This window comes from Sceloporus occidentalis, unplaced genomic scaffold (genome assembly GCF_023333645.1).
Source record: "Sceloporus occidentalis isolate IW3139 unplaced genomic scaffold, rSceOcc1.0.p SCAF_170, whole genome shotgun sequence".
NCBI classification, from domain to species: Eukaryota; Metazoa; Chordata; class Lepidosauria; order Squamata; family Phrynosomatidae; genus Sceloporus; species Sceloporus occidentalis.
This window is the reverse complement of record NW_028317150.1, coordinates 1000241-1026281: the sequence shown is the minus strand read 5'-3', so window position 1 is coordinate 1026281 and position 26041 is coordinate 1000241. Positions and strand designations below refer to the sequence as shown.

The following is a 26041-nucleotide window of genomic DNA, read 5'->3' as shown; positions in this document are numbered from 1 at the left end:
TGATGTATGGGAGGGGGGGAGAGAGGCAGAGTGATGTATGGGAGGGAGGAGGAGGCAGAGTGATGGATGGGGAGGGTGGAGAGAGGCAGAGTGGTGAATGGAGAGGGGGAGGAGGCAGAGTGGTGTATGGGAGGGGGGAGAGAGGCAGAGTGATGTATGGGAGAGGGGAGGAGGCAGAGTGGTGAATGGGGAGGGGGGAGGAGGGAGAGTGGTGTATGGGTGAGTTATAGTGGTGTATGGGGGGTATAATGAATTTCAGGGTAGCAGAGTGGTGTATGGGGTGTAATGAAATTCAGGGAGGCAGAGTGGCATATCTGGGGGAGTTAGAGTTGTGTATAGGGGGAGGTAGAGTGGTGTATGGGGAGTATATTGAATTTCAGAGTGGCATATCTGTGGGAGGCAGAGTGGTGAATCAGGGAGTATAATGAATTTCAGGGTGGTGCAGGGCATTTGAGGGTGGAGTGGCATATCAGGGGGCACAGTGGCATATAGGGGTATAAGGCATATCGATATTAGGCATATCAGGGGGGCATAAGACATATCTGGGGGTAAACGGTATATCAGGGGGCTCAGTTGCATATCGCTGGCATATAAGGAGTATAAGGCATATTGGGGGCACAGTGGCATATCAGGGGACACAGTGGAATCTCTGGCATATAGGACGTATAAGGCATATCTGGGGGCAGAGTGGCAAGCTGGGGGTCAGATGTGCATAACTGGGGGCAGTTTGGTAAATAAAAGAAAATATAAACAAGGCTTTTTTCTCATAGTTTTTATTAAATATGAAAAATAGTTAACATATGAATTAATATTTACTAATAACTTTGTATTAAAACCTGGTATGAGAAACACCATGTTTGGGTTCTTGTAGCTTTTATTATTATGTCAGTAAAATAAGAAGGTGAATAGAGAGAGGCCATTGTGATAAAGAGATGAAAGCGTAAATTGTAAGTTTTTTATTACATTATTTTAAATTAAAAAAAATTGCATTTTTTTTTATCCGATTAATCAATTAATCGAAAAAATAATCGGCCAACTAATCGATTATTAAAATAATCGTTAGTTGCAGCCGTACAGTGAACTCATTGTCGTGTTCAAGAAACCAGTTTGAGATGATTGAGCTTGTGACATGGTGCTTTATCCTGCTGGAAGTAGCCATCAGAAGATGGGTACACTGCGGTCATAAAGGGATGGACATGGTCAGCAACAATACTCAGGTAGGCTGTCAAGTTTAAACTATACTCAATTGGTACTAAGGGGCCACAAAGTGTGCCAAGAAAATGTCCCCCACACCATTAAACCACCATCACCATCATGAACCATTGATACAAGGCAGGATGGATCCATGCTTTCATGTTGTTTACGCCAAATACTGACCCAGCCATCTGAATGTCGCGGCTGAAATCGAGACCAGGCAACGTTCTTCCAGTCTTCCATTGTCGAATTTTGGTGAGCCTGTGCGAATTGTAGCCTCAGTTTCCTGTTCTTAGCTGACAGGAGTGGCACCCGGTGTGGTCTGCTGCTGCTTAAGCCCATCTGGTTCAAGGTTCAGCGTGTTGTGTTGGTTATTTGAGTTACTGTTGCCTTTCTGTCATCTCGAACCAGTCTGCCCGTTCTCTGACCTCTGACATCAACAAGGCATTTTTGTTCACTCAACTGCTGCTCACTGGATACTTTCTCTTTTTCGGTCCATTCTCTGTAAACCCTAGAGATGGTTGTGCATGAAAATCCCAGTAAGTCAGAGGTTTATATAGATATATTTTTCAGAAGAAGTTAAGCTATTCAAAGCTCAGTGTATGATGTTGGACTCGGTGTGTATGTTAGAGTGCCGAGGTAACCCTAGAATTAGTGACCTCTGGGAAAGGAGGAGTTGGTAAAAGCATATGTAATTCTATGTTGGGAGGGAGACTCTGCTCATTGCATGTAAAATATAATGTTATGGTAATATTTTCCATGACCAGACCAGGTCTTCAATGAAGACAGGTAAAGGTAATATTACAATAATGTTGTAGCATTGCTGTTTAGTTAATAGTTGGCAATATGTATTATGAATCTGTGTACCCTAAATTTAAATACCAAGTTTCCAACCTTTTTTTAACGTTAGACAGAGTCTCAAGCAAAAAGCCCTTGTCGAGAGCCAGCTACGGCATCATGACATTGTGAGGGGACTGTGTGATGACATTCTTCTATCCTTCCAGTCATGCTTACAGCTAGCGGAACATATGAAATTATCAGGAACTCAGGTAAGATCAGTCTTTTTATTAGAAGTTATGGTCTGCATTGAGCATTTGAAAATATATTTAATTGCTGCAGTTACAAGCATTGTTGACCATACATAAATTGATGCAAGATTCTCATAGAAGCATGTTTTCTAGAACACTCAGGGATTATAATATGAAGGTTTTCACCCTGTGTATCCAGGCATTCACATGTTATACTAGTGAGCCTTGCACAAAAGTCTTAACAAAAATTGAATTATGTTAAATAAGCCAAGTAAGATAATGGAATACCTGGCCGTAGGTAAGCGCTGAATGAAGACAATACTAACGTTATTAGTGTTAAACTAAAATTCCCATGGCAAACATCGAAGGTAAGTAACTAAAACATGTTTATTGTGCCATACTTAAAACCACAAACTGCGCTGTTTACCAATAGTTTTTTTACTGTCTTTTTTCAGAATGTGTAATGTGGCTTTGGTGTAAGCGTACAGTTTGTCTACAGTATTTTTGAAAATGTTTGTTTTGTTTAGGAAAGCACAGACCAAAGGTTATTCCAGAAGACGGCAAAGCTGTGTCGATTCTTTGCAAATTCTTTAGTGCACTACACAAAGGTAAATATATAATGCGTTAACTGTTGAAGGCACCCATTGAAATCCAATTAAAGGTTTTGTAGCTATTTAGTGGATTTATTCACAAAAGGGAGTTTCCAAGATAGCTGTAATTTCACGTCACTGATTTCACTTTACATTGTGAATAGCCATGCATGGTGATTTTCAGCTCCAATAATAGCTTGGGTGACCCTTTTGTAAAGCATATTTAAATCACCGAGACTTCTTGAAAGTTATCTCACGTGACTGAAATATGCAATTTGCAGGGCCACCTCTTGCAGATAAATTAGCCAATATTGGCCCCTATAGCATAGAGAATGATGGAAATGGAAACCACAACTCCTTCCAACATCTGCTTTAGTGAATAAACCATTTTATATAAGCAACTTCAGAGTTTGTATGTTATATTTGAACCATTGTTTGTAAACATATTAGTGTGCAACTGATTTCTTGCGTGTCCTATTATTTAAATTTCTATCTTTGTGTAAACAAGGGAACTATTTTGCGTTAATGATTTAACCCCCTTAACGACTGGCGTGTCTGGCACAGCATGGCATTGAATAATCTTAGAAAGCGTTTAACAGACGCTTTCTTCGCTTAAACGGTGTTGCTGTAATCTGCTCCAGAGACACTATGTGGCTCTTCTCCAGGATGTCAACGTCCACCTTATACATATATATGACCGTCGTATACAAAATTTAAAAAGAGCTTTGGAAGAAATCAATGATTTTAAATTAAAAACAATTACAAACATGTAAAATCCAGTTCCAACAAAATTGTTAAAAAAAAAAAGTCCAAATCAACAAAAAATTTAACACTGTATCTGTAATCCTGACATGGAAAAAGTTAAGATACTAGCATTTGAAATACCCATGGGGTTTGACCACATGTCAAAATGGAGGGGGAAAAAGCACATGGGGGTAAAAAGAGCTATAAATTCATACCTAAAGTACAAAAAAACTACTGCAAATTATTTGAAATACCCTTGGGAAATATTAAGGAAATAGTAAAAGTACTAGCTTTTGAAATACCTCGGGTGTCTAGTTTTCAAAAATATATGGTTTGATGGGGTAAATTGAACCGACTGGCTTCAAAGATGTCCCAAATAGGACATGGTGACAGGATAACCGAGTTTGGAAAAAAATGGTTTTGAAATACTAAACGGCTACTTGTATTTGTTGCACTGTATTTTGTACAAAAAAAACATTGGGGATTTCTAAACTCAGGACAAATATTAGTATCAGTTTTCACCATATTATTATTTTTTATAGGAATTTCGATGATTAGATACCTTTTGATAATTTCCAATTTTCTATACTTTGTTTTATAAAATGTGCTGAAAAATTAAAAAAAGACATTTTCTCACTTTTATTTGAAAACTCTATTACTTGTCTACAAAAGCTAATTAAAAACCTGCTAAATAGTCTACTATTTGTCCTGATTTTAGAAATACTGCTATTTCAAAACCATTTTTTTCAAATATGGTCATACAGTCCCCATGTTCTATTTGGGACATCTTTGAAGCCAGCCACTTCAATGTGCCCCTGTCATACAGAGCTTTCTACACCCAGGCACATCAATTGTTGCGAATGGGATGTTTTTCCCTGATGTTCATGGCATTTCAATTGTCATCAAGGGGTTAAAAGAAAATGTTGTGTTCTTATCAGTAGCTTCATATTTTTACAAGAATTTTAAGTTGATTTATATGAATGCACACGTTTATAATATTGCAACATTTATGTAAAACATAGTGATTTGTTTCATAGATCTGATCCCCATTATTAGAAATTACCAAATTTTTTATTTTTTTTATTTTGTTTATTGAGGATTTCAGCAATTAGGAAATATTGTAGTTCAGGTAAAACCTAATACACTAGAGCAGGGGTTCTTAAACTGCGGCCCTCCAGCTGCTGCAGGACTACATCTCCCATACTCCTCAGCCAGCCCCTTAGCTGAAGGAGCATTATGGGAGATGTAGTCCTGCAGCAGCTGGAGGGCCGCAGTTTGAGAACCCCTGCACTAGAACATGAAAAATAGAGGTTGAAGCCTCAGGAAAAGGGATATAAGAAGGGTTAATGCCTATAAAAAACTAATTGATCATACTCTTTCATAGGAGTTCATGCCTTTCTTGTCTCAGTCATGCAATCGCCTGCATCAATTGTATCTTCAGGTACATAGGTAAGATTTATACTGGAGTATTTCTGTTAAAAAAAACATTACATAATTTAAAAATCTGCACACTTGAACTTTATTTGCATTGATATATTTACATGAGGCTTTTTTTTAAGCAACTCATTTTATTGTAAAGAGGGTTAGATGACCCATAATTATATGATCAATGTGTTTTTAACTTGCTTTGTTTTGCTTTCCAGCTTGTTTCCTCCTAGCTTGTATGCTGTTTCCATCTCTGAGGCTCATAAGAATGAAATAGCCCGTGTGTTCTTGGTGGCTTTTGAGCCACTTATCCTCCAACTTCTGTCTTTTAGTCCATTTGTGGAATTAGTTTTGAATGAAATATTAGGTAGGTAAATGTTGGATGTGCTATTAACATATTTCAGTAAATCAAAGGGGAAATTTCTCTTAGAATGTGTTGATTTGGCTTGTATTATTGTAGTAGTGCCCACATTTTATGAACAGCAAGACACTTTTCATTGTAGTAAGAAAATTGTTTATTTCATCTGAAATGTACACACGAAACACAAATCCCATTACTTAGCTGCTGATTTAACAGAGAAACATTCATGCCATCGGGATCAGTGAAACTGTTTACACTACCGGTCGAAAGTTTTAGAACACTCTAATTTTTTTATGGAAATTGACGCAGCTTAATGTCTCAATATACTCTAAAACATAACAAATTGGACATAAAGAAAAAGAAATCATAGAACATTTTTCCTTAACAAACGGTAACAGCCGACCGCACTCGTGGCTTTCTTCCCACAACAAAATAAAATATTGTTCTTCCCAACACTGTTGCAGAAGTTCCCACAAATGTGTCGCACTTTTCAGTTTATACCAAACCAGCTTGATGGGGTTTAAGATTGGAGACTGTGCTGGCCATTCCATGATTTGAAGCCTACTGTCTTGTTCTTTTCTTCTAAGTTAGTTCTGACACATCCTGGAGGTATGTTTTTGGTCATTATTTTGCTGTAGCATGAACCGCTGACCAACTAGGCGTGTACCAGAGTGTGTTGCATGGCACTGCCAAATACTTTGGTATTGGTTCAGGGTGCCATTCACTCCCGCTGCTGCTGACTCTGAATCCAGCAAAAGATCCCCAGACCATTACGCTTCCTCCTCAATGTTTGACAGTTGGTGTCACACACAGAGGAACAATTCTTTCACCTACTCGATGGAATACAAAAACCTTGTGTGATGAACTGAAAATCAGATTTTGATTCATCGAGTCATTGATTCATATGACCTTCTTTCCAGTCTTCAGTAGTCCATTAGCGGTGCTTCATGGCCCAGACAAGCCTCTTTTTCTTATTATGCCATCTTAGTAATGGTCTTCTTACTGCCAGTCGACGATTCAAACCAGCAGCTCGAAGTCTTCTCTTCACAGTTGAAACTGACACTTGCTTACTTAGATCAGTGTGAAGCTGTTGTGCTGTGAGCCATCTTTCACGCAAGCTGTTGACTCTCAGAGACTTGTCATCTGATTCTGTTATGGCTATGAGTTTGCCAGACCTCTTCCTGTCTGTGTTTCCTCCAGTTTCCAAGTGCCTTTTGATAGTGTAGGAAACTGTACTCATTGACACATTGGCTTTCTTTGCAATGTCTCTAAAGAAAATACCTACACATTTAAGGGTTAGAATGGTCTGCCTGTCTTTCTTTGTTAATTGCATTTTTGCCATTTTGAAAGCACTGTACTATTTGCTGCAGTTCAATACTGTCCACATATTGCTTAAGAGGCTATAGTAACAAAGTCTATCCCAACCCTGCTTTTATACAGACAGAGGGCTTGTATGTAATCAGCATAGGTTGGGACACCCATAGGCATTGTTAGTATAAAGGCTTTCAATGCTTAATTTATTTACATTACTGCATTACTTCTTCCCTGAAAAGGCATTTTTGTATAAATCTGATATGTACATTATTTTTCAGTTTATGTTAACCTAAACTTTTTTTTTTCCCAGCCTCTTGCTGTTTACTGCTTACCTTTGTACCATTTCTGGTTATTCACTGGACTTGAACTGCGTAAATTTCAATAAAAACAGGAAAAATTAGGCTGTTTAACCGGTAGTGTAGTCAACTTCTGTACAAACTGTTAAACTGCAACCTTCTGAAAATAACTTATTTGCTCGATTTTAAGTCTCGTAATCAAGGTCGTCATTTATTTAGACCAGATCTGCTGCACAGCCGACTAAGCCTAGGGGGTTGTCACGCACGCTGTCTCATACTCTTTCAAATGCTCTCTGTGTTTCCCTACCTTCAAATAGAGGTCTGACTTTAAGACTAAGATCCAGATGACCCACAGCGCTGCAGGGGACCTGGATCCTCCTCTCTGGTAACCTCCGCTGCTGCTGGCACTTCCGCCGTGGCTTCTATGACCGAGCTCTGTCGTGACATGACCTTCCGCTGCTCCACGATAGAAGCAGATAGGAGGATCCCTCGCAGTGCTGCAGAGGACATGGATCCTCCTCCCTGGCAGCCGGTGAATGTCTGCGCAGTGCGCACAGACAAGCTCCACTTCTGCCAGCATTTCTGCCGGGGCTTCTATGACATGACCCTCCGGTGCTCAGTCATAGAAGCCCCGGTGGAACGAACGAGCAGCAGAGGTTGTTTACTCGCATCGCCCTCTAGACACCAGGGAGTCTGAAGTACAAGTCTGGGGAAGCATTGGTAAGTCGGGGGGGGGGGCGCAGAGTGACATATGGGGGAGATATGGCATTCCTGTAGGCAGAGTGCCATATATGGGGTATAAGGCATTTGGGGGGGGGCAGAGTGGCATATAGGGGGTTAAAAGGCATATCAGACAGAGTGGCATAAATGGGGGCAGGTTGGCAAATAAAAGGAAATAAAAACAAAAAAAAGCATTTTTCTCAATCATAGTTTTTATTAAATATGAAAAATAGTTTACATGTGAATTGATATTTACTAGTAAAACATTTTTCCATTAGGATAGACTTATATTCAGGCTTTTTCTTTTTTCCTAAAGTAATATTCAAATTTTGGGGGGTGGTCTTATAAAGGGACGTCTTATAATCGAGCAAATTCAGTACTTAGCAATGATCTGGCTACAGCTGTTAAGTAGTTTGTTTTAAAATTGAATATTCTTCTCTCCAGAGCTTCCTCCAGAACATGTTTTTCCACGGTGCTTGTTGCTTATCAACATAATGGACAAACTTCCCTCTCTGTCTGAAGATATACTCATGTTGTGGTATACAGGGAGCAGACTTCCAGAGGAATCAAACCGGTAATAATTCCCATGTAGTGCCACACTGAAGCAGATATTATGTATGTTATTATGTATGGTATTATATCATAGATCTTTTGTGGTTGTTCCATAAATTCTTTAATTATACTTTTTTTCTTTCTTCTAAAGAATGTCAATACTTAAGGCTGTGTTCCAGACCTTCACATTATGCTCTCCAGAACTCTCAATGCCCCTTTTTTTGCAAGAGGTGTCACAAAAGCAAGAGGCTGTCACTTTCTATCAGTATATCTGTGTCCATCTGTGTGCTTTCATCATATCACTACCACCTGTTCTCTTTTCTGAACTGGTAAGTGCAGTATGTGAATGTTTACATAAAAAAGGGAATATATAATGACTAATCATTTAATAGCTCCATTGTGGTTGCTGGTGCAAAAAAAACAAACCTGGTGTTGGTTCGGTTGTGTTTTGATCTGAACATTTAATCACTTAGCTGTAGTTTAGGCCATCAAGTATTGTAAAATTCCTTAATATAAAACATGTAATTTACCTTAATTTGAAACACTTAGAGGTGCTGTTCTACTTAGACAATCCATTAACCCCTTAAGGACCAGGGTATTTGTTGTACTCTTTGGGACCAAGGCTGTTTTAACACTTTTGCGGTGCTTGTCTTTAGCAGTATTTTTCTTTTCTCCCATTTATATATATATATATATATATATATATAATAAATATATTTTTCTCACTTTTTAGTTCTCTGGTACTGCACAGAGGAAGCAGGACTGGAGCAGAGTCATGTGATGTCACGTGAACTCTGCTGGGTTCCGCTTCCTCTGTGCAGTACAAAAGACCCTCCCACAGGTAAGTAGCAGGGCTCTTGTTGTAGCAGGGCCGCATGTTGGACGCCCCTGCCCTAGATGTATTACTTTGAATTTATCCACATTAAATGTCAGTTGCCACAGCTCTGACTGTTTTTTTAGTTTACCGAAATTATTTGCCATTTGACTTATCCCCCCAGGAACATCAAATCTTTGTGTCATCAGCAAAGAGACATACCTTACTAGACTTGTGCATTCGTCTTCGGGCGAACATGAAAACGAACGCGAAGAGTGCGTTTTCATGTTCGTTCCAAAGACACGCCGAAGAGAAGACAGCGGCGGTAAAACGTAGGCAAAGACGAAGACACACACCACGAAGATCTTCGTGATCGTCTTCGTCTTCGCCTACTAATCTGCCCGGTCCCTTCCCCTTCTAACTTACCTTATCATCGCGGCAGTTCACGGAAGCGGAAATCCGTAGGTTCGCTGTCAGGGGTTACAGGGCAGTGCAAATGAGCCTATTGGTCACTCGCACGGCCTTTGTAACCCCTGACAGCGAACCTATGGATTTCCGCTCCCGTTAACCCCTTTGATGCTGCGTTAGATAACGGGAGCGGAAATCCCTAGGTTAAAGGGCCGTGCAAGCGACCAATAGGCTCGCTCGCACGGCCCCTTAACCCCTTAAGGTGCAACAAGTTACAGCCCCAGGAGCCTAAAAGTCTGTACGAGCGACTCTGTTGGTCGTAACAGACTTTAAAAAGTTAAACCCCAATGAAGCAACTTGTCCAGCAGGTCTCCCTGTTCTATCAGTTAAATGATAGAACAGGGAGACCAATGGTATCTGCCGGACAAGTTACGGCACTAGGAATTTTAAAAGTCTGTACGAGCGACCCTATTGGTCGCCAGCAGGGGGCACGTCTGCCATCAACCATTGGCAGACGAGCCCCCTGCTGACGACCAATAGAGTTGCTCATATGGACATTTAAACTCCTGGCGCCAGAGCTGCTGTGTTACGCGTTATCCCCGTATTAACCCCTTAAGCGGGAAAAAACTAAGAAAAACCTAACACGAAGAATGTCCACGAATATTCGCCCGAAGAGAAGACAGGAACAGGCGAATATTCGCGGAATACGAAGATTTTTTTTTTCACGAAGGCGAGCACGAAGACGAACACGAAGAGCCCCCTGGTGCCCAAGTCTATACCTTACTATCAGTCTTCAATATCACTAATGGAAATACTAAGTATTTCTATGTGGGACAGTGTGAAAAGCTTTAATGAAATCTAGATATTTAAACTGCACCATAGTGTAGCAAGTTCAAACAAAATATCTGTGTAGTGAATGTATATTGCACTCACAAGAGTAACTGGTAGTAGAGGCTCATCAGATAATGACAGATCTTGATAAATCCTGGAATGCAGATAAAAGAACCGCCAATGGTGCAGTATAATAGAAAATATATTTAATAAGAAAAAACTGGGTAAACTCACAAGTAAGTTGGCACAACAAAATTGTTATGCTATAAGCGCAATATGGAAACAAGAATCCAGCAAGGTAAGAAATATCCGTTAAGTAAGACCATCTCCTGCAAGAATAAGTCAGCCAACACAGAAGCCGTGGGAAGCCTCTTCAAGGGTATCATGTGGGCCATCTTTGAAAAGCGATCGACGATCATGAGGATGACAGTGTATCCCTTGGAGTTGGGTAGATCCGCAATAAAGTCCATAGCAAGGTGAGTCCAGGGCCTTGAATCACGAGGCAATGGGCGGAGCAGCCCAGCAGGGTGCCTCCTAGAGGACTTGTTGGCAGCGCACTTGAGACAGGAGCGGACGAACAGGGCAGTATCCCTAGTCCATTCTGGCCACCAAAATGTCCTGGACACAAGATCCTTGGTGCGTGCTAGCCCTGGATGGCCTGCAGTTCTGGACCCATGGGACAGACGAAGCACGCGGGTACGGAGGTGTGCAGGAACAAAAAGTTTCCCCGCCGGCAAAGAGGCTGGAGCTCGGGCTTGTAAACCAGAGATACGGTCAAGTAAGGGAGTTCGGCAACGAAGGTGTAGAGCAGCGAGGATCCTCCTCCTCGGGGAGCACATGTATTCGGGAGAGGGCGTCAGCCTTGACGTTCTTGGAGCCCGGACGATAAGTCAATACAAATGAGAATCGGGAGAGAAACAAAGCCCATCTGGCCTGTCGAGGGTTCAGGCACTTTGCAGTCTCTATATACTGTAAATTTTTGTGATCTGTTAGAATCAATGTGGGAATCGGAACGCCCTCCAGAAGATGACGCCACTCCTCCAGTGCAAGGATGACAGCTAGAAGTTCCTTGTTCCCAACATCATAGTTCCGCTCAGCCGGGGAGAATCTCCTGGAGAAGTAGCCGCACGGATGGAGAGGACCACTGTAGGAGGCCCTCTGTGAAAGAACAGCCCCGACTCCGGATTCAGATGCATCGACCTCCAGAACAAACGGTAGCCGCGGGTCAGGATGACGTAACACCGGAGCGGAGGTAAATTTGGTCTTGAGTCGAAAAAAAGCGGAAATGGCCTCAGGAGACCATTCCAGGGTGTAAGCCCCTTTCTTAGTAAGGGCCGCAACTTTGGAGTAGTCACGGATGAAACGTCTGTAATAATTGGCAAACCCCCAAAAAAACGCTGCAGGGGTTTTAGGCCCAGTGGTTGAGGCCAGGCTCTAACGGCTTGTACCTTGGATGGGTCCATCTCAAAACCTGAGGGCGTAATGACGTATCCTAAAAACTTCACCTTCTGGATCTCAAATGCACATTTCTCGAGTTTTGCATATAGTCCATGGAGCCGTAGTCGGGACAAAACGCGAGTAACATGGGTGCGGTGAGACTGCAAATCGGAATATCATTCAGGTACACCACTACAAACTGTTGGAGAAAGTCCCGGAGGCAATCATTAATGAACTCTTGAAAGACCGCCGGAGCGTTGCACAGCCCAAACGGCATAACGGTATATTAATAATGTCCCGAACGAGTATTGAAGGCAGTCTTCCATTCGTCGTCAGCGCGGATTCGGACGAGATTGTACGCACCCCGGAGATCCAGCTTGGTGTAAATGGTGGCCCCTCGTAGTCTATCGAAAAGTTCAGAAATTAGTGGAATGGGGTATGTGTTGGGCCTAGTAATCTTGTTCAGACCACGATAATCGATGCAAGGACGAAGCTCCCCGTTCTTCTTCACGAAGAAGAAGACTGCACCAGCGGGTGATACAGACCGGTGGATAAATCCTCAGCGAAGGTTCTCCTCTATATACGATTCCATAGCTTGGGTCTCCAGAGTGGGTAAACCCGCCCCCGGGGTGGCATGGTCCCAGGAAGCAGGTCAATCGGGCAATCGCACGGCCTGTGTGGTGGTAGCTTCTCAGCCTCCTTCTTATCGAACACATCCGCGAAGTCCTGGTACTGTTCAGGCAGGGAAGAGGTCTCATTCGAAGATGCTGTAACCGCGGCATGCTTTAGAGGGGTGAGGCAATGCGCCTTGCAGGACGCACTCCAGGCTGTGATCTGAGTCGTAGTCCAATCAATAGCAGGATTATGTACCTGTAACCACGGAAATCCCAATATAATGGGAATGGAGGGCGAGCGGATGACGAGCAGTTGCAAACGTTCATTGTGTACAATCCCCACGGCAAGGTTGAGTGGAGCTGTAGAGAGAGAAATTTGATCAGGACGAAGCGGTCTGCCATCAATAGCCTCTACAGCTAACAGTACGGGTGGGAATGTGTTGCTGCTCACAAAAAACTGAATCAATAAAGTTGCCGGCAGCGCCGGAATCCAGGAAAGCCTCAGTGTCAACGAATCCAGAATCCCAGACCAGACGGACCGGAACAGTCATGCGGGTGGTGAACATGTTAGGGGAATAGTTAACTACACCTATGGTAGGTTCCCCTGGCCTACCTAGGTGCTGGCGTTTCCCGGCCTGCTAGGACAGTGTCCGATGAAGTGACCCGAGAGTCCACAGTAGAAACATAATCCCTCCCATCTCCGCCTGTTTCTCTCTCGTTCGGATACCCGAGTGGCTCCCAACTGCATAGGTTCCTCAGGTGGTTCATAGGAGGCAGCAGCAGAAGAAGGCTGTGGCATGAAACGTGTAGTAGGTCTCCCACTTCTGTCACGTAACCTCAGACTCTCTTGCTGGGCTTGTCTTTCGCGGAGACGCAGATCAATTTGGGAAATGTATGAAATCACAGAGTCTAAGTCCGTGGGTAAATCTCTGGCAGCAGTCTCGTCCTTGAGGGTCTCGGAAAGTCCATTTAGGAAGGCAGCCACTAATGCCTCGTTAGTCCAGTTCACCTCCCCTATCAGGGTCTGGAACTCTATAGCATACTCCAGGAGTGGACGGGAACCCTGACGGATGGTAAAAAGGGAGGTTGAAGCAGTGGTCCTCCTACCGGGAGTGTCAAAAGCAGCGCGTAGACTGGAAACAAATTCGGCATAGGAGCGCACCGTAGAGGTTTCTCTCTCCCAGAGCGGTGAAGCCCATGCCAAGGCTTTATCCGTAAGGAGAGAAATGATGTATCCCACCTTGGCACGCTCAGTAGGGAAGGCATATGGAGACAGTTCAAAGTGTATCTCACATTGATTCAAAAATCCTCGACAAGTGGCAGGATCACCATTGTAGCGTTGCGGTGGAGGTAGATGAGCAGGAACCGTGGCTACTGGTAACGGCGGCGGAGAAGGAGCCGCCACAGGTTGCAGTGCTTGTAGTGCAGGATCAGTACGCTGAAGCAGAGTCTGAAGGGCTTGAGCAAATTGATCCAGACGGTGATCCATCTCATCAAGTCGAGCCTCAGTGGACCCTTGTCCTACCGAAGCGGGTCTCATAATGGCCTTCTGATTCTGTCACGGCACAGCGTACAGAGGAGACACCGTAGTCAGGTAGGACTGGCAAAGGATGGTCCAGAGAGCCGAGGTCAGGATACCGGAGAGCCGGATATTCGAGGAGCAAGCCGAGGTCAGGATACCAGATATCAGGATAGTCGAGGAGCAAGCCGAGGTCAGGATACCAGAGATCAGAGTAGTCGTGGAACAAGCCGAGGTCAATAACAGGAACAACAGGAAACAACAAGAACGCTTACTGGGAAGGCACTACCGAGATAGGCACGACCATCAGAAGGCAAAGTCTCAGAGTTAGGAAGTCTCTTAAATAGGCACAGGAAATTAGGCACTAATTGGAGATTTCCCGCCAAATATTCAAAGTGCCGTTACGTCACTTCCTGCGCGGCCATCTTGTGGTTGGCGATTACGTAGTCTTCCCATATAAGTCGAGGTAGTACCTGCCAATAGGTGGCGCGAAAAAGAACGAGTCCGGATTCCAGAAGAGGACTGCAGCTGCTGGGGACACACCGTGCAGGTAGGCGGTCTCCCTCTTCCTCGCAGCGGCGGCTGCTGTGTAGAGGCGGGGGTCTCCCCCTTCTTCGCGGCGGCAGCTGTGTAGAGGCGGGGGGTCTCCCCCTTCTTCAAGGCGGCTGGAGCTGCCGTGCAGAGGTGGGGGGTCTCCCCCTTCTTTGCTGCTGATCCGAAGCGGGGGGTTTCCCTCTTCTTCGCTGCGGCTGCCGGACCGAAGCGGGGGGTCTCCCCCTACCTCGCGGTGGCTCTGGTTGCTGCCCGGCAGGTCTAACCGCCGGGTATGTGACAAATATGTATAAAAAAACAGGATTAACATTCACATTTACATTATCATCTCGCAAGATTTGTATGCTGGGTAATGTAGTTCCGTTTCACTGAATGGAATATACTCCAACTATATAGCAAATTAAGTAAGTAAATCAATGATTATTGGTGTTTAAAACGTATGTAGTTGTGTGCGTGTATGTATAATATATATATATATATAGCTGTAAAAATACATAAAATATATCAAATCCTATTAAAACTTCCTGTACATAAAGTCCTTGTAGTATTACTCATATAATAAATACACATTAAGTTATGTTTTAAAAATTATATAAAATGTGTATAGTGTGACCTAAGAAGTGTTTTTTATGAAAATGATATATCTATATTAATGTATCAGTCTTAAGGAAAAGTTCGGAATCTTCATTTAAGCCATTAGGGTCTTCATGCTATAGATGAATTGCATCTTTAACTTGCCTAGGTGTTTTTACCTCTCCAGGTTTTATTTATTTATTTTATTGCCATGAAGGATACATCATTAGGGTTACTGGTATATTCAAGAAAGGGCTTTGGGACACTGTGCCTTAATAATTTCTTCTTTATATTATTACAGTGCCCCCAATTCTTATTTTTAGCTTTCTTGTGGTCTCATCTATGTATTGTACTTTCCAGCAGATAGATGATGTTGGTAGAATTACAATTTAAAAATTATTTGATAAAGAGAGTGTCTTGGAGTTATGAGATAAGTTCCTGGATTTTACTTTGTGTGGTTGCAGCGCACCTGTCCACTTTTATGTTATATATTAGGAAGGAAAAAGCCCACAGTATGACCCGATATTGTTTGTTTTTGTAAAAACTGATCTTTTGTTTTTTTTTCTCATTTTAATTGTAGAGAAGATCCTTGTTTTTTTTTCTTTATAGAAAGTTGAGCATCTTTGTTCATTGTTTCTTAGGAATGTAGCCTGCTCGATGGTGTTCTTTGTTGCAGTATGATGACATCCCTCCTTGCAATGGATGTTTGGTGTTTCCTGGCCCGGTAAGGTCATGATTAGTGCGATAATGGCTAAAATGCATTTATAACTGAAGAATAGCTTTGTTAACATACAGTATTGGGACACACCTCTTGATTATTGCATTCAGGTGTTTCAATCAGACCCATTGCCATATAGATGTATAAAAGCAGCTAACTATGCAGATTGCATTTACAAACATTTGTGGAAAAGAAGGGGTCATTCTGAAGCGCTGAGTGAATTCAAGTGTGGAACTGTGATAGGATGCCACCTTTGCAATAAGTCAGTTTGTGAAATTTCGTCCCTGCCAAATATTCCAATGTAAGTGGTATTATTGGCAAGTGGAAGTGTTTAGGAACAGCAGCAACCAATTTCTGAGGCACAAGATGCGTGACAGTCGCCAACGCTCTGCTGATGCCATAGCTGAAGAGTTCCAAGCTTCTGGGTTTCCATGGTCGAGCAGCGGCGTGCAAGCCTCACATCCAAGCATCCATGCCAAGCATTAGATCAAGTAGTGTAAAGCATGCCGCCACTGGACTCTGGAGCAGTGGAAATGTGTTTTGTGGAGTGACGAATCACTCTTCTCTGTTTGGCAGTCGGATTGGTGAATCTGACTTTGGATGCCAGGGGAACGTTATCTGGCTGACTACATTGTGACAACTGTAACGTTTGGTGTAGGAGGTATGGGGCTGTTTTTCAGTGGTTGGGCTATGCCTCTTACTTCTAGTGAAGGGAAATCTTAATGCTTCTGCGCACCAAGACATTTTGGACAATGCTATGCTTTCAACTTGGTGGGAGCAGTTTGGCAAAGGCCCTTTTCTATTCCAGCATGACTGTCCCCCACTGCATAAAGCAAGGTCCATAGAGACATAGTTGGATGAGTTAGGTGTGGTAGAACTTTACTGGCCCACACAGAGCCCTGACCTCAACCCCACTGAACACCTTTGGGATGAACTGGAATGGAGATTGTGAGCCAGGCCTTATCATCCAACATCAGTGCTTGACCTCACAAATGCTGTACTAGATGAATGGGCAAAATATGGATGTACTGGATAAATGGGATCCATATAGTGTATGTCATATATGGTAGCACTCCCACTTCACAGTGATAGCTGAAATATATATGGTAAGGAACTATTTGTTCTGAACTCCTATGGTAGTGTATATATTTGTAGATTTTTCACATTTGCACATAAATCATGATGGACAATTTGCCTGAAACTAGGCATTCATTGAATAGCTTAAAGGAACAATCCTACAAACATATGTACTTGATGCATCTCATAGCTAAGTGTCCCCTTAAAATTAGAATTTTGACGCATTTGCAAATGCATGCAAGGGTTCTACAGAATTATACTGTATGCAATGCTTTTTCCCCACCCTCTAGCTTTTTGACTAGCAGCCATTCTATACTCTCCATCAGCCAATTCCAGCACTGGCTCATGCGAGAGTTCCAGTGGGTTCTCATAAGACCCTTCCAGGTGTATCTGCAGAAAACACTCCCATTGATAGAATAAGTACAAGTACCATTTTGCTATTTTAACCCCCCCAACCCTGTAATCTTGCCCTATGTCTTCGTGCTGGTAAATGCTGGTAATTTAACGCTTTCCATGCACAAATTCTGCTACTAGACTTTTTCAAAGTTTGTGGTCATTTTTTGTTTTTGTCCCTCACACACATTGTACTTGGGTATGAATGTACAGCTTATGATATGTGTTACTGCCGAACAAAACACCACAATATGTGTTCAGTAACATCCACTGAGCACAGTAATTGCACTCATGCATAGGTTTGTCAGGTTGTTTGGGGGGCTAAAAGGCCCCATTTGGGAGGTGCCTTCTCTATTGTATATTGTACACATGGATGCCCCAGTGAGGGATCACTTGGAGTCCTTGGAGCACTTTTCCTTGTTGCTGAATGCCTTTTGGTCGCTTTCTCAACTCATTTAATGTCATGACATGCCAAGCCGGAAAGTGTATCCAGACCCTCAGAGGGTTAAATCTAAGAAGACAAAGCAATATTTGAATTACCTGTGTTTTACCTAGATACGGAACAGCAGAGCTCTGCGCCCATCATGTGCACATTGTGGCTTGTTTGGTAAGTATTTGTTTCTTCTCTGAAAGTTTTGTATCCCGTGGCCAGTAGTGAAACCAGAGTTGCATTTCAAAGATGCACATCCCAAAAAAATGGCAGTTCTTGTGAATTATTTGAGTTGTGTAGAATCAGGTAGTTTCCCCCGGGTTGTGGGTGGACGCTCTGCCCTGTTAATGGCCACTCATCACCGGGTATAGATCTCAGTTTTTTGTAATGTAATAGTTGTGCGATATGTATTCAAAATTCTGCATTGAATATTTTGTTACAGGTAAAATCATGTACTAGTGACTGTTACCAGTTATCTCATCTAGCTGTGCTCCTCAGGAGGCTACTCTTCTTAATGGCTCCTGATCACCAGGTATAGATCTCAGTTTTTCATTGGTTACTTCTTCTTTCATAAATATTTGTTGACCTGTAAACAGAAACTGACATACACTCACAAAATAGTGTAACATACATTAAGATGGTGGGAACTTTGGTCTACCTTGCTTTATAATGCCAATTGCTTCATGATAATTGTAATAACATAATTAAGAGAAGCCGTCTACGTATAATTATATTTTATTCCTTTAAAAAATAAACCTAATCTACAGATTGTCTTTTTCTTGTTAATTCAGATGGAATTTATCAAGATGTTTCCTCCGAAAGAAGCGGAAAACTTTTTAGTTTGGCAGCACCTTTCTCTTGCTGCTCTGCCAAATGCTCTTGGAGCACAAGTAAAGAATGACCTCTTGTCTGCAGGAATCTCTCAATGTTTGAGTTGGTTCAATGGAAGGTGTATGCTTAAGGACCTGCCTCAACTGGTGAGTTCCATGAGAATGAGTTTTGTTATAACACTGGATTGCAATACTGTCAGTACGCTCTAATTCTCAGTTTACTGGGTGGCAACAACACTGCTGATATGCCAAAATAAAGTAGTCATAAGCTTTTAGTGCTGTGTTTTGGCCAAACCACATCAAGGCACCCCATAAGAGAGAGTCCTAACTGATTACAGTGTTACTAATCCAAAACAAAATCATTGGCTGCCAAAACCAAATCATTATGATAACAAAAGTGGGCAGGCTATACCTCACCCACTTAACATTTAATAGGGAGCTCAAACCAAAAAAAAACAAAGGGACCTAAGTGCCAGTGCTGGAGTCTTTTAACTTTACAGTATTCCAACCAGATTTAACAGCATCCACTGACAGGCCAAATTGTATGCATTTTCCTTTGCCTTGTAATAACACATGCACTTTTGGTGGCAACTTTATTATGTACACCAATATAGTAGTTTGCTGCTATAGCCAGGCCTCTTAAAGGTTCAGTGCATTGTGCAGGCAGTCGTGCCTTTCCTCACAGCACTGTTTTTTGTGGAATTATTTTTGTATATTTCTAACTCCTGGGGCAATTCTAGTCATTCGCATATGGCTTCTCTTATTAACAAGGTGTTTTTTTCTCACAGAGTTGAGTTTTTTGTTTATTCCCCATTATCTGTCCAAAGGCTGTAGCGCACAAAATGTGTATGAGGTTTGCTGTTTTAGATGCTAGAACCATCACACCTAGCACAAACAATCATACCACAGCCAGACGTATTTAAATCTTTCCCAATTTAATTTGTCAAACTAAATAACACGAGAAAATCAAGAATTCAGCTCGTCCCCAGCAACTACTATTCAAAAACCTATCTAAGGTATAAATATCGAGGGATTCCATATTATATGGCCATATATATATATATATTGCTTAGCTCGGCACTACATTAATGTACCCTATGTACATCAAAATTTTTCATGGCTGTATTACCAAGGAGCTGAATCTGTGGGACTGTACTGCATTTTAACCCAAATAAGACACTCAAGCCATTTCAAGCCTTCTCTGGACACTAGGCTTGTGCTTCTGGAGACATAAACGAGGCCAGACCATCACGTAGCAGATGAAAACAAAGCAAAAATTTCAGAATTTTTGTCTGAAATTCACTGACCCTTTTTCTCACGCTCTCATTCTCATTTTAACCCAAAGGAATTTAAAGCCTTCTCTCAACAACATTAATGTGGCACCTGTGGGGCTGCACAACCCTACAGTCAGAACCTGCATATATATATACACAGCAGGTGTGCATTTATTAGTCATTATTATTCTAGCAGCGACCCTGGAGTGTGACCAACTAAATAATGTTTGCAAAGTTTACATGCATATATTCAATTGCAGCAACGTGATTTACTGTTAGGCCAGCAGATATAGCTATCAAAATAGTCACTATGTAAGGTTATAATATTTTCATAATAAATATAATGCGATTATTATACATTATATTTATTATAAGTACACACTAAGCCTGGTAAATATTACAACTGGAAATATATATTTACCTTTTTATTTAGATAGCAAAATAAATATTAAATGTGTACATTTTAAACAGCATCTAAAAGTAATCGCATTCCTAATACTTCAAACCTTAGCATCAGCCCTGTCCAAAGCTTAATAATAATACTTCTCTTCTATTATTAAATCTATAGAAGTGTGCTTTGTCTGCATTGCTGACTGCATGCAGCTCCTCTTTAGAACCTTTGGACAAAGAGCAACAGTTTGCAGTAACTGGAGTGATTGGTCAATTAATGTCTCTTCTTAACGTGGAACAGGTAAGAATGTGTGAAATTATGTTAAAATCCACCCCAGGGCGTACTGTGGTCCACCCACTAAAAATAAACAAATTCCCAAGAGTGTCTGTACTGCATTCAACCATGCAGGTCATGTGATTAGTAAAATATATCCCAAATTTAGTGCTGTATCTTCCCACAAATCCTGGTGTGGAGGCACAATGTGTGTGTGTGGGGGGAAAAAACTACTACTGTCTGACTTTTAGGCGTTAAAGGTGGCATACCCCTTATTCTGTTGTTTGGACTTTTTTTTATTACTAAATGCAGCATTAGGAATATCATTCAATGAAATACCCCAGCCATTCCCAGAAATAGTTCTTCAGTTGTGTGTATTTTTTCTAATTTCTCGTGATGTGATACAAAAGCAAGCAATGTGATTAAATCATCCCATCAAAGGAAAATTACTTTTATATGGTAAAAGGAGCAGGTAGTCAGTCAGCCAGTTTAAATCATTTGTTGTAAAGAGGTTTTCAGATTTCTTCTGTGTTACTAAGGAATTTTCTATGCCTAATGAACAATCCCTTAGCTACTTTTTTTTTTGGTTTACATCAGATTTTACGCCAACATGATTTGCAGCAGATGCTTTGCCTTGTATTAGCCCTTTCGACCTTCACTGTACAAATTATGGAGACCACCTTACTAATACAGGTAACGAGGAAAAAAACATTTACACCTTAGTGCTTCTCATTACTATAGAATTATATTTTTTATGAATAAATTTAAACACACATTTACAAATGTTGACTAGACATTCCAAATACTTTATTTTATTTTTAAGAAATAGTGATTATTTTCAAAGCTCTGTCACACAACATATCTGTGTATATTTAATTTCTGTAAACCAATGAGAGAGTTGTCCACATTCATTAATTTTATTTCAGGTTGTGTCACTGCTGTCATCACTGTCTCAAGAGAACCCCCCAGCTCATGTGCAGTTAGCAACAATAGAATTTTTGGGCTCTTTAGGAAAGATTTGCATTCATCAGGAAGCTCAGGTAAAAAAAAAACAAAAAAAAAACCCCTATTGAGTAACAAAAATCTGGTGGCTGTGTGAAGAAAAATTAAGTAAACAACAAAGAAATTGTAAAATCTGCCTGCTGTAAACAATTGGTTCTCATAGCCCACCAACTATCCTGTTTTACCTAAAATCTCCATTAAAAAATCTAGTTGGTTTGACAACAACCCTTACAGATAATCTGTAAGTAATCTGACAGAACAACCATTTTGTACCTCTGAATAAAGTCTATTTGGGGCTGCATGGTTTGTAATGACTGCAGATAAGAAATTTCATGATTTAACATTGATATATGTATATTTTCAGACTGCTGTTCTTCCGAAAATATCAAGCTTGTTCTCCCTGCTCCTAGAAGACAAGTCATGGGTAATCAAACAACATGCGTTAGAAGCGTTTACTCATTTCGCTAAGGTATATCAATGCATTTTGTGTGCCATGTACTACTATAGTGTAAAGTATTTTTTTTTCTGTGTATAATATAATATTGGTAATTGATAGTGTGGGAATACACTTTGGCACATGACAAAAAAAAGGATTAACCCAGTACATACATCTGATTCTTACTGGAATAGACTAAATCTTTACATCTTGTATGATCTTTTGTAAATACCTCCTTGCAATATTACAAATTACAAGTCATGCAGCTAATATACAAATCCAAAATAAAATTATAGATTTCTGTCATGGTCCTCATCAGTGTAGAATAAGTGGGTTATATCCTCAAGTGTGTGTAGAGGTAGCACAAGAAAGAAACATTTTCTGTTCCTCCCTTCCTTGGGCTATAACCCCTCTTGTTTACAGGCCTAACCCTTTTTGTTGGTCTGTTTGAGGCAATTTGTGTCCTATTGACCTCTTGATTCATTTTTGTTTTTTTTCTATTCTATTGTCATGTTTTTACTTTTCTCAGAATGCTGTTTTTAGTGTTTTGAAATGGGAGAACTTACCCTCCTTAGTAGCTTGTCTGTCCAGCGGGTGATTAATATGTTGCCTGTCAGTCCTGTCTCCTGACCTGGCCTTGATAGTTGGTGGTTCTCCCAGCAGTCCTCTAATTAGGGCTGCAGCAACTAATCGATAATGAAAATCATTGCCAACGATTAATATTTGGGCTGTTGAAAGTTAGGGAAGGTGGGGGGTTATTTTAGGGGCAGTTATGGTTAATGGGGTCTTTAGGGTTAATTTAATGCTGAGGACTGAGACTTAATTTAATTAATAAGGTTAACTTAAGGTGCAGTTAGAGGTAAAGGGGTGCAAACTAAGGGGAATCTAAACCCTGTATTTATTTAGGCAAAGTGACACATAGGGGTTAAAAGGCATATCATGGGGCACAGCGGCATTTAGAGGGTTAAAAAAAGGCATATCATGGGGAACAGTGGCATGTAGGAGGTATAAAGCATTTCTGGGGCAGATGTGCATAACTGGGGGGGCAGGTTGGAAAATAAAAGGAAATAAAAACAAAAAAAATATTTTTCTCCATAATAGCTTTTATTTAAAAAAATAGTTTACATGAATTAACATTTACTAGTAAAACTTTTTTCCTATAGGGTCGTCTTATATTCAGGCTTTTTGTTTTTTTTTCCTAAATTAATATTCAGATTTTGAGGGGTCGTCTTATAATCAAGCAAATACGGTACTTAAGGGAGACATGACTAAAGGATTGATCCAAGGTCTTATCTCCAAAGGTCACAGAATCTCCTTTTCCAAGTGCTACAGAGACCGTTAACTTGTTTAGATCCCATCTCAGTTTCCAGAAATGGCTCAATACAGATTCCAATGCTTGACATCTCTGTCCAGATGCAGCCCCAAACCCAAGCTCTAGCAGAGGTTTCCCCCGATGCTTAGTTCCATATTCATCCACTGTAGACTTAAATCTTACATAATCAGAAGAATGACCATCAGGACTTTTCACAGATTCATCTCATTTCAAATTTTGAAATCATTGGCATAGCTGACCAACTTTCCCCATGTAACAGCTGATTAGTCACTCCTTCTGGATTAGGCTAGCCTTCTTTCTTCCACACGACTGTCAGGGCCTCTGGTCTGCATGAAAGCAGGTCGTACACATCATCTTTCTGGAGCATTGTCCTAGTGGTCAACTATCCTGCAAAGATGTCCAATGAATCACATTGTTACTGCTACCATTGAGACACAAGAAGTGCACTTCTTTCCAGAATCCTCAGGTGGGCTTTACAGAGGGGGACTTCCTCAGCCATGCCTGGTCAAATGGTCCCTCCATCTGGATGCATTTCAGCAGAGGTGTGTAACGTGTTCCTCACGTTGATCTGACGGCTGCTCAATAGAACCACAATGTGACGGACCAACCAGGGACCTCAGGTTGTCCCTCTCCGCCAAGAGCGACTTCTGCACAATAATCCCCCGCAATCCTTAGGCAACATCCCCAAGCAAAGTAAAGGGATCTAGCTATCCAGTACCCAAATAACCAGGCAAGACTAGTCTTTAGGTACAGTATGTAGAAAAACCGGGGCTCAATGAGCGATCATTTTCAAGTATACTTGTGAGTGCAATCAATATCACACTTTTAAATTTTTTTTTTTGTTTGAGACATATTACACTATATTTGTTTACATTTTTTTTCCCACATATCTATGCGCCCCGGTTCTTCTACATACTGTTTCTAACAACACTTGTGAGGAGTGTTGCTTTCGGGAGCAGCAAGATCTGTAGGGTAATTATATATAATTTTTACTATTTTTACGATTCACCCATTTGTGGAGGTGTTCCTATTTCTTTCTATATAGTCTTTAGGTACAACAAGAGGAGAACTGATTTATTTTAGACACAGACGGCTGGATATATCCAGGAAAACACATATTAACATAAAAGAAGATATTGGGATACAAACCCCCTTAATCTGCGTCCCAGAGACAACAGGGGCAGTAAAGGGATTAACAATACAAAAGGATACAGACACCACTAAAATAAGGAATACACATTGTCTTGATTAGATTATCTCCCAGACCTTAGTGTGCTGTGTGTAAACAGGAAATAATAAAATACATTTTTATGAATAACACACAAAAGGATAACATGGCACTCTTTACCAGGGCTCATAGTCTGTAGTAAGGGGGCTGGCACTTAGTCCCCTCCAGGAGCCCATGGCACGGAGGCTTCCGTGACACACAAGTTGCCAGAACACAGAGCCAAGACCCCAGGGGCTGGAAGTACTCTTTATAGACGTCCTGACCCAAATCTATCTGCTGATGTACATTTTCCCTCTCTTTTTCTTATTTTCTTGGGTACACCACAAGACCCTTCTTAGGAGAGGTCACACCGTCATCATTGCACCAACCTAACCATACTGGATCTGATTTGCAGTCTGGTTTGCTGTCTCCATAGCAAACTAACATCCTTAAAATGCAGCACTCCAGAATGTGCACTGTGTCTGTCCCACTTTTCGGATCCTAGTCCCCGGTGTGATCTCATTCTTCTTCAGGCAACTGTAGATCTGTCTTTTGAACCTCTTTACTTATGACATTAGGTGGCTGACGTAAAAGACCACAGTACTTTTGGCTACTGCCCAGTGAGTCTCAGAACTGGGTCATTCTCACAATTCCTCTTTTCTCATCTCTTATGAGGACAAGGTTTTTTTTTTGTTGTTGAAGCTAGTACCCTCACCTAGGTGGTATCTCCATTCCACCTGAGCTAGAAAATTCTTTTTTCTTGTTCTTCACTTAGGAATGAAGGGGAAATGTTGTTACACAAGTTATTGTTAGGTTGTTAAGCTAGAAGAGGACAAGAGACCTGAAATGGGTCAATTGCTCACTTTGTGGTGTCTACAGTCAGTCATGTTTACTAACCAGGTGCTTACTTTACCAGCTTGTTCACATTTTGCTAGAGCCATGGAAACATCTTGGGCAGCTCAATACCTTGCCTCTCCAGAGGTCATTTCTAAGGTTGCAACCTGGCCCACCTTACGCACAGTTATGCAGGTTTCACCTCATTCTGGGCATTCATTCTCACCCCTCTAGGTGGGAGAGTGCCGGTATGTCTCGCTTGTGAATAGGGCTATGAGAGAATTGAACACTGTTAAATTATTCTTTATGTTCTGTCAAATTGCATTTTCTCTCAAAACAATAACACATACCAATAATTGTCTACTTATTTTTTACCAAAACACATAACATGCTTCAAAGGAGACAAGCCATGAAGAAGTTGTTCCTCAAAGTCTTACATCTGAAGAGACAAAGAATGAAGTGATCTCATTTCTAAACAAGGTATCACTAATTATTATATTTGAGCAAGCAAAATACAACCTTAACCAAAATGGAAGTTCTTAATTGTAGCGATTAAGCCATTAAAGGCCAGACTGAAAGGAAAGAAGGCAGTTGTTACACTTGTGGCAATTTCTAGTAGGGTTTTTTTATTTTGTTATTTATTTTATTTATTTTTTTTGTAAATCAAAAGTTTATTGGTTTTGAAAACATTTTATACACAAAGTGAGAAGGGGAAACAACAAAAAAAAAAAAAAAAAAGGGAATGGGGAAGGGAAGGAAGACCAAAACAAAATCAAAATTAAATATGGACAGCGCATGACCGCAGGAGCACATCACGACACCCTGACGCAGCAGGGCTAAACACAGTGACACATCCCAAGCAGTAGAAACA

The 26041-nt window shown here is 41.2% G+C and overlaps 1 protein-coding gene across 1 annotated transcript in view; it reads left to right on the top strand.

Moving 5' to 3' along the window:
* The window catches only part of LOC149279334 (FIGNL1-interacting regulator of recombination and mitosis-like), a 39660-nt gene extending 13947 nt beyond the window's left edge, over positions 1-25713 (top strand). The window contains exons 8-21 of the mRNA XM_089501302.1: positions 2105-2243; positions 2750-2830; positions 4941-5005; positions 5200-5348; positions 8117-8246; positions 8376-8553; positions 15614-15696; positions 17716-17767; positions 18033-18122; positions 18382-18480; positions 20263-20385; positions 21285-21398; positions 21725-21829; positions 25570-25713. Of these exons, the coding sequence (XP_089357428.1) occupies positions 2105-2243; positions 2750-2830; positions 4941-5005; positions 5200-5348; positions 8117-8246; positions 8376-8553; positions 15614-15696; positions 17716-17767; positions 18033-18122; positions 18382-18480; positions 20263-20385; positions 21285-21398; positions 21725-21829; positions 25570-25713 (1552 nt within the window). The remainder of the gene's footprint in view (positions 1-2104; positions 2244-2749; positions 2831-4940; positions 5006-5199; positions 5349-8116; positions 8247-8375; positions 8554-15613; positions 15697-17715; positions 17768-18032; positions 18123-18381; positions 18481-20262; positions 20386-21284; positions 21399-21724; positions 21830-25569) is intronic.
* Positions 25714-26041: the final 328 nt, after the last annotated feature.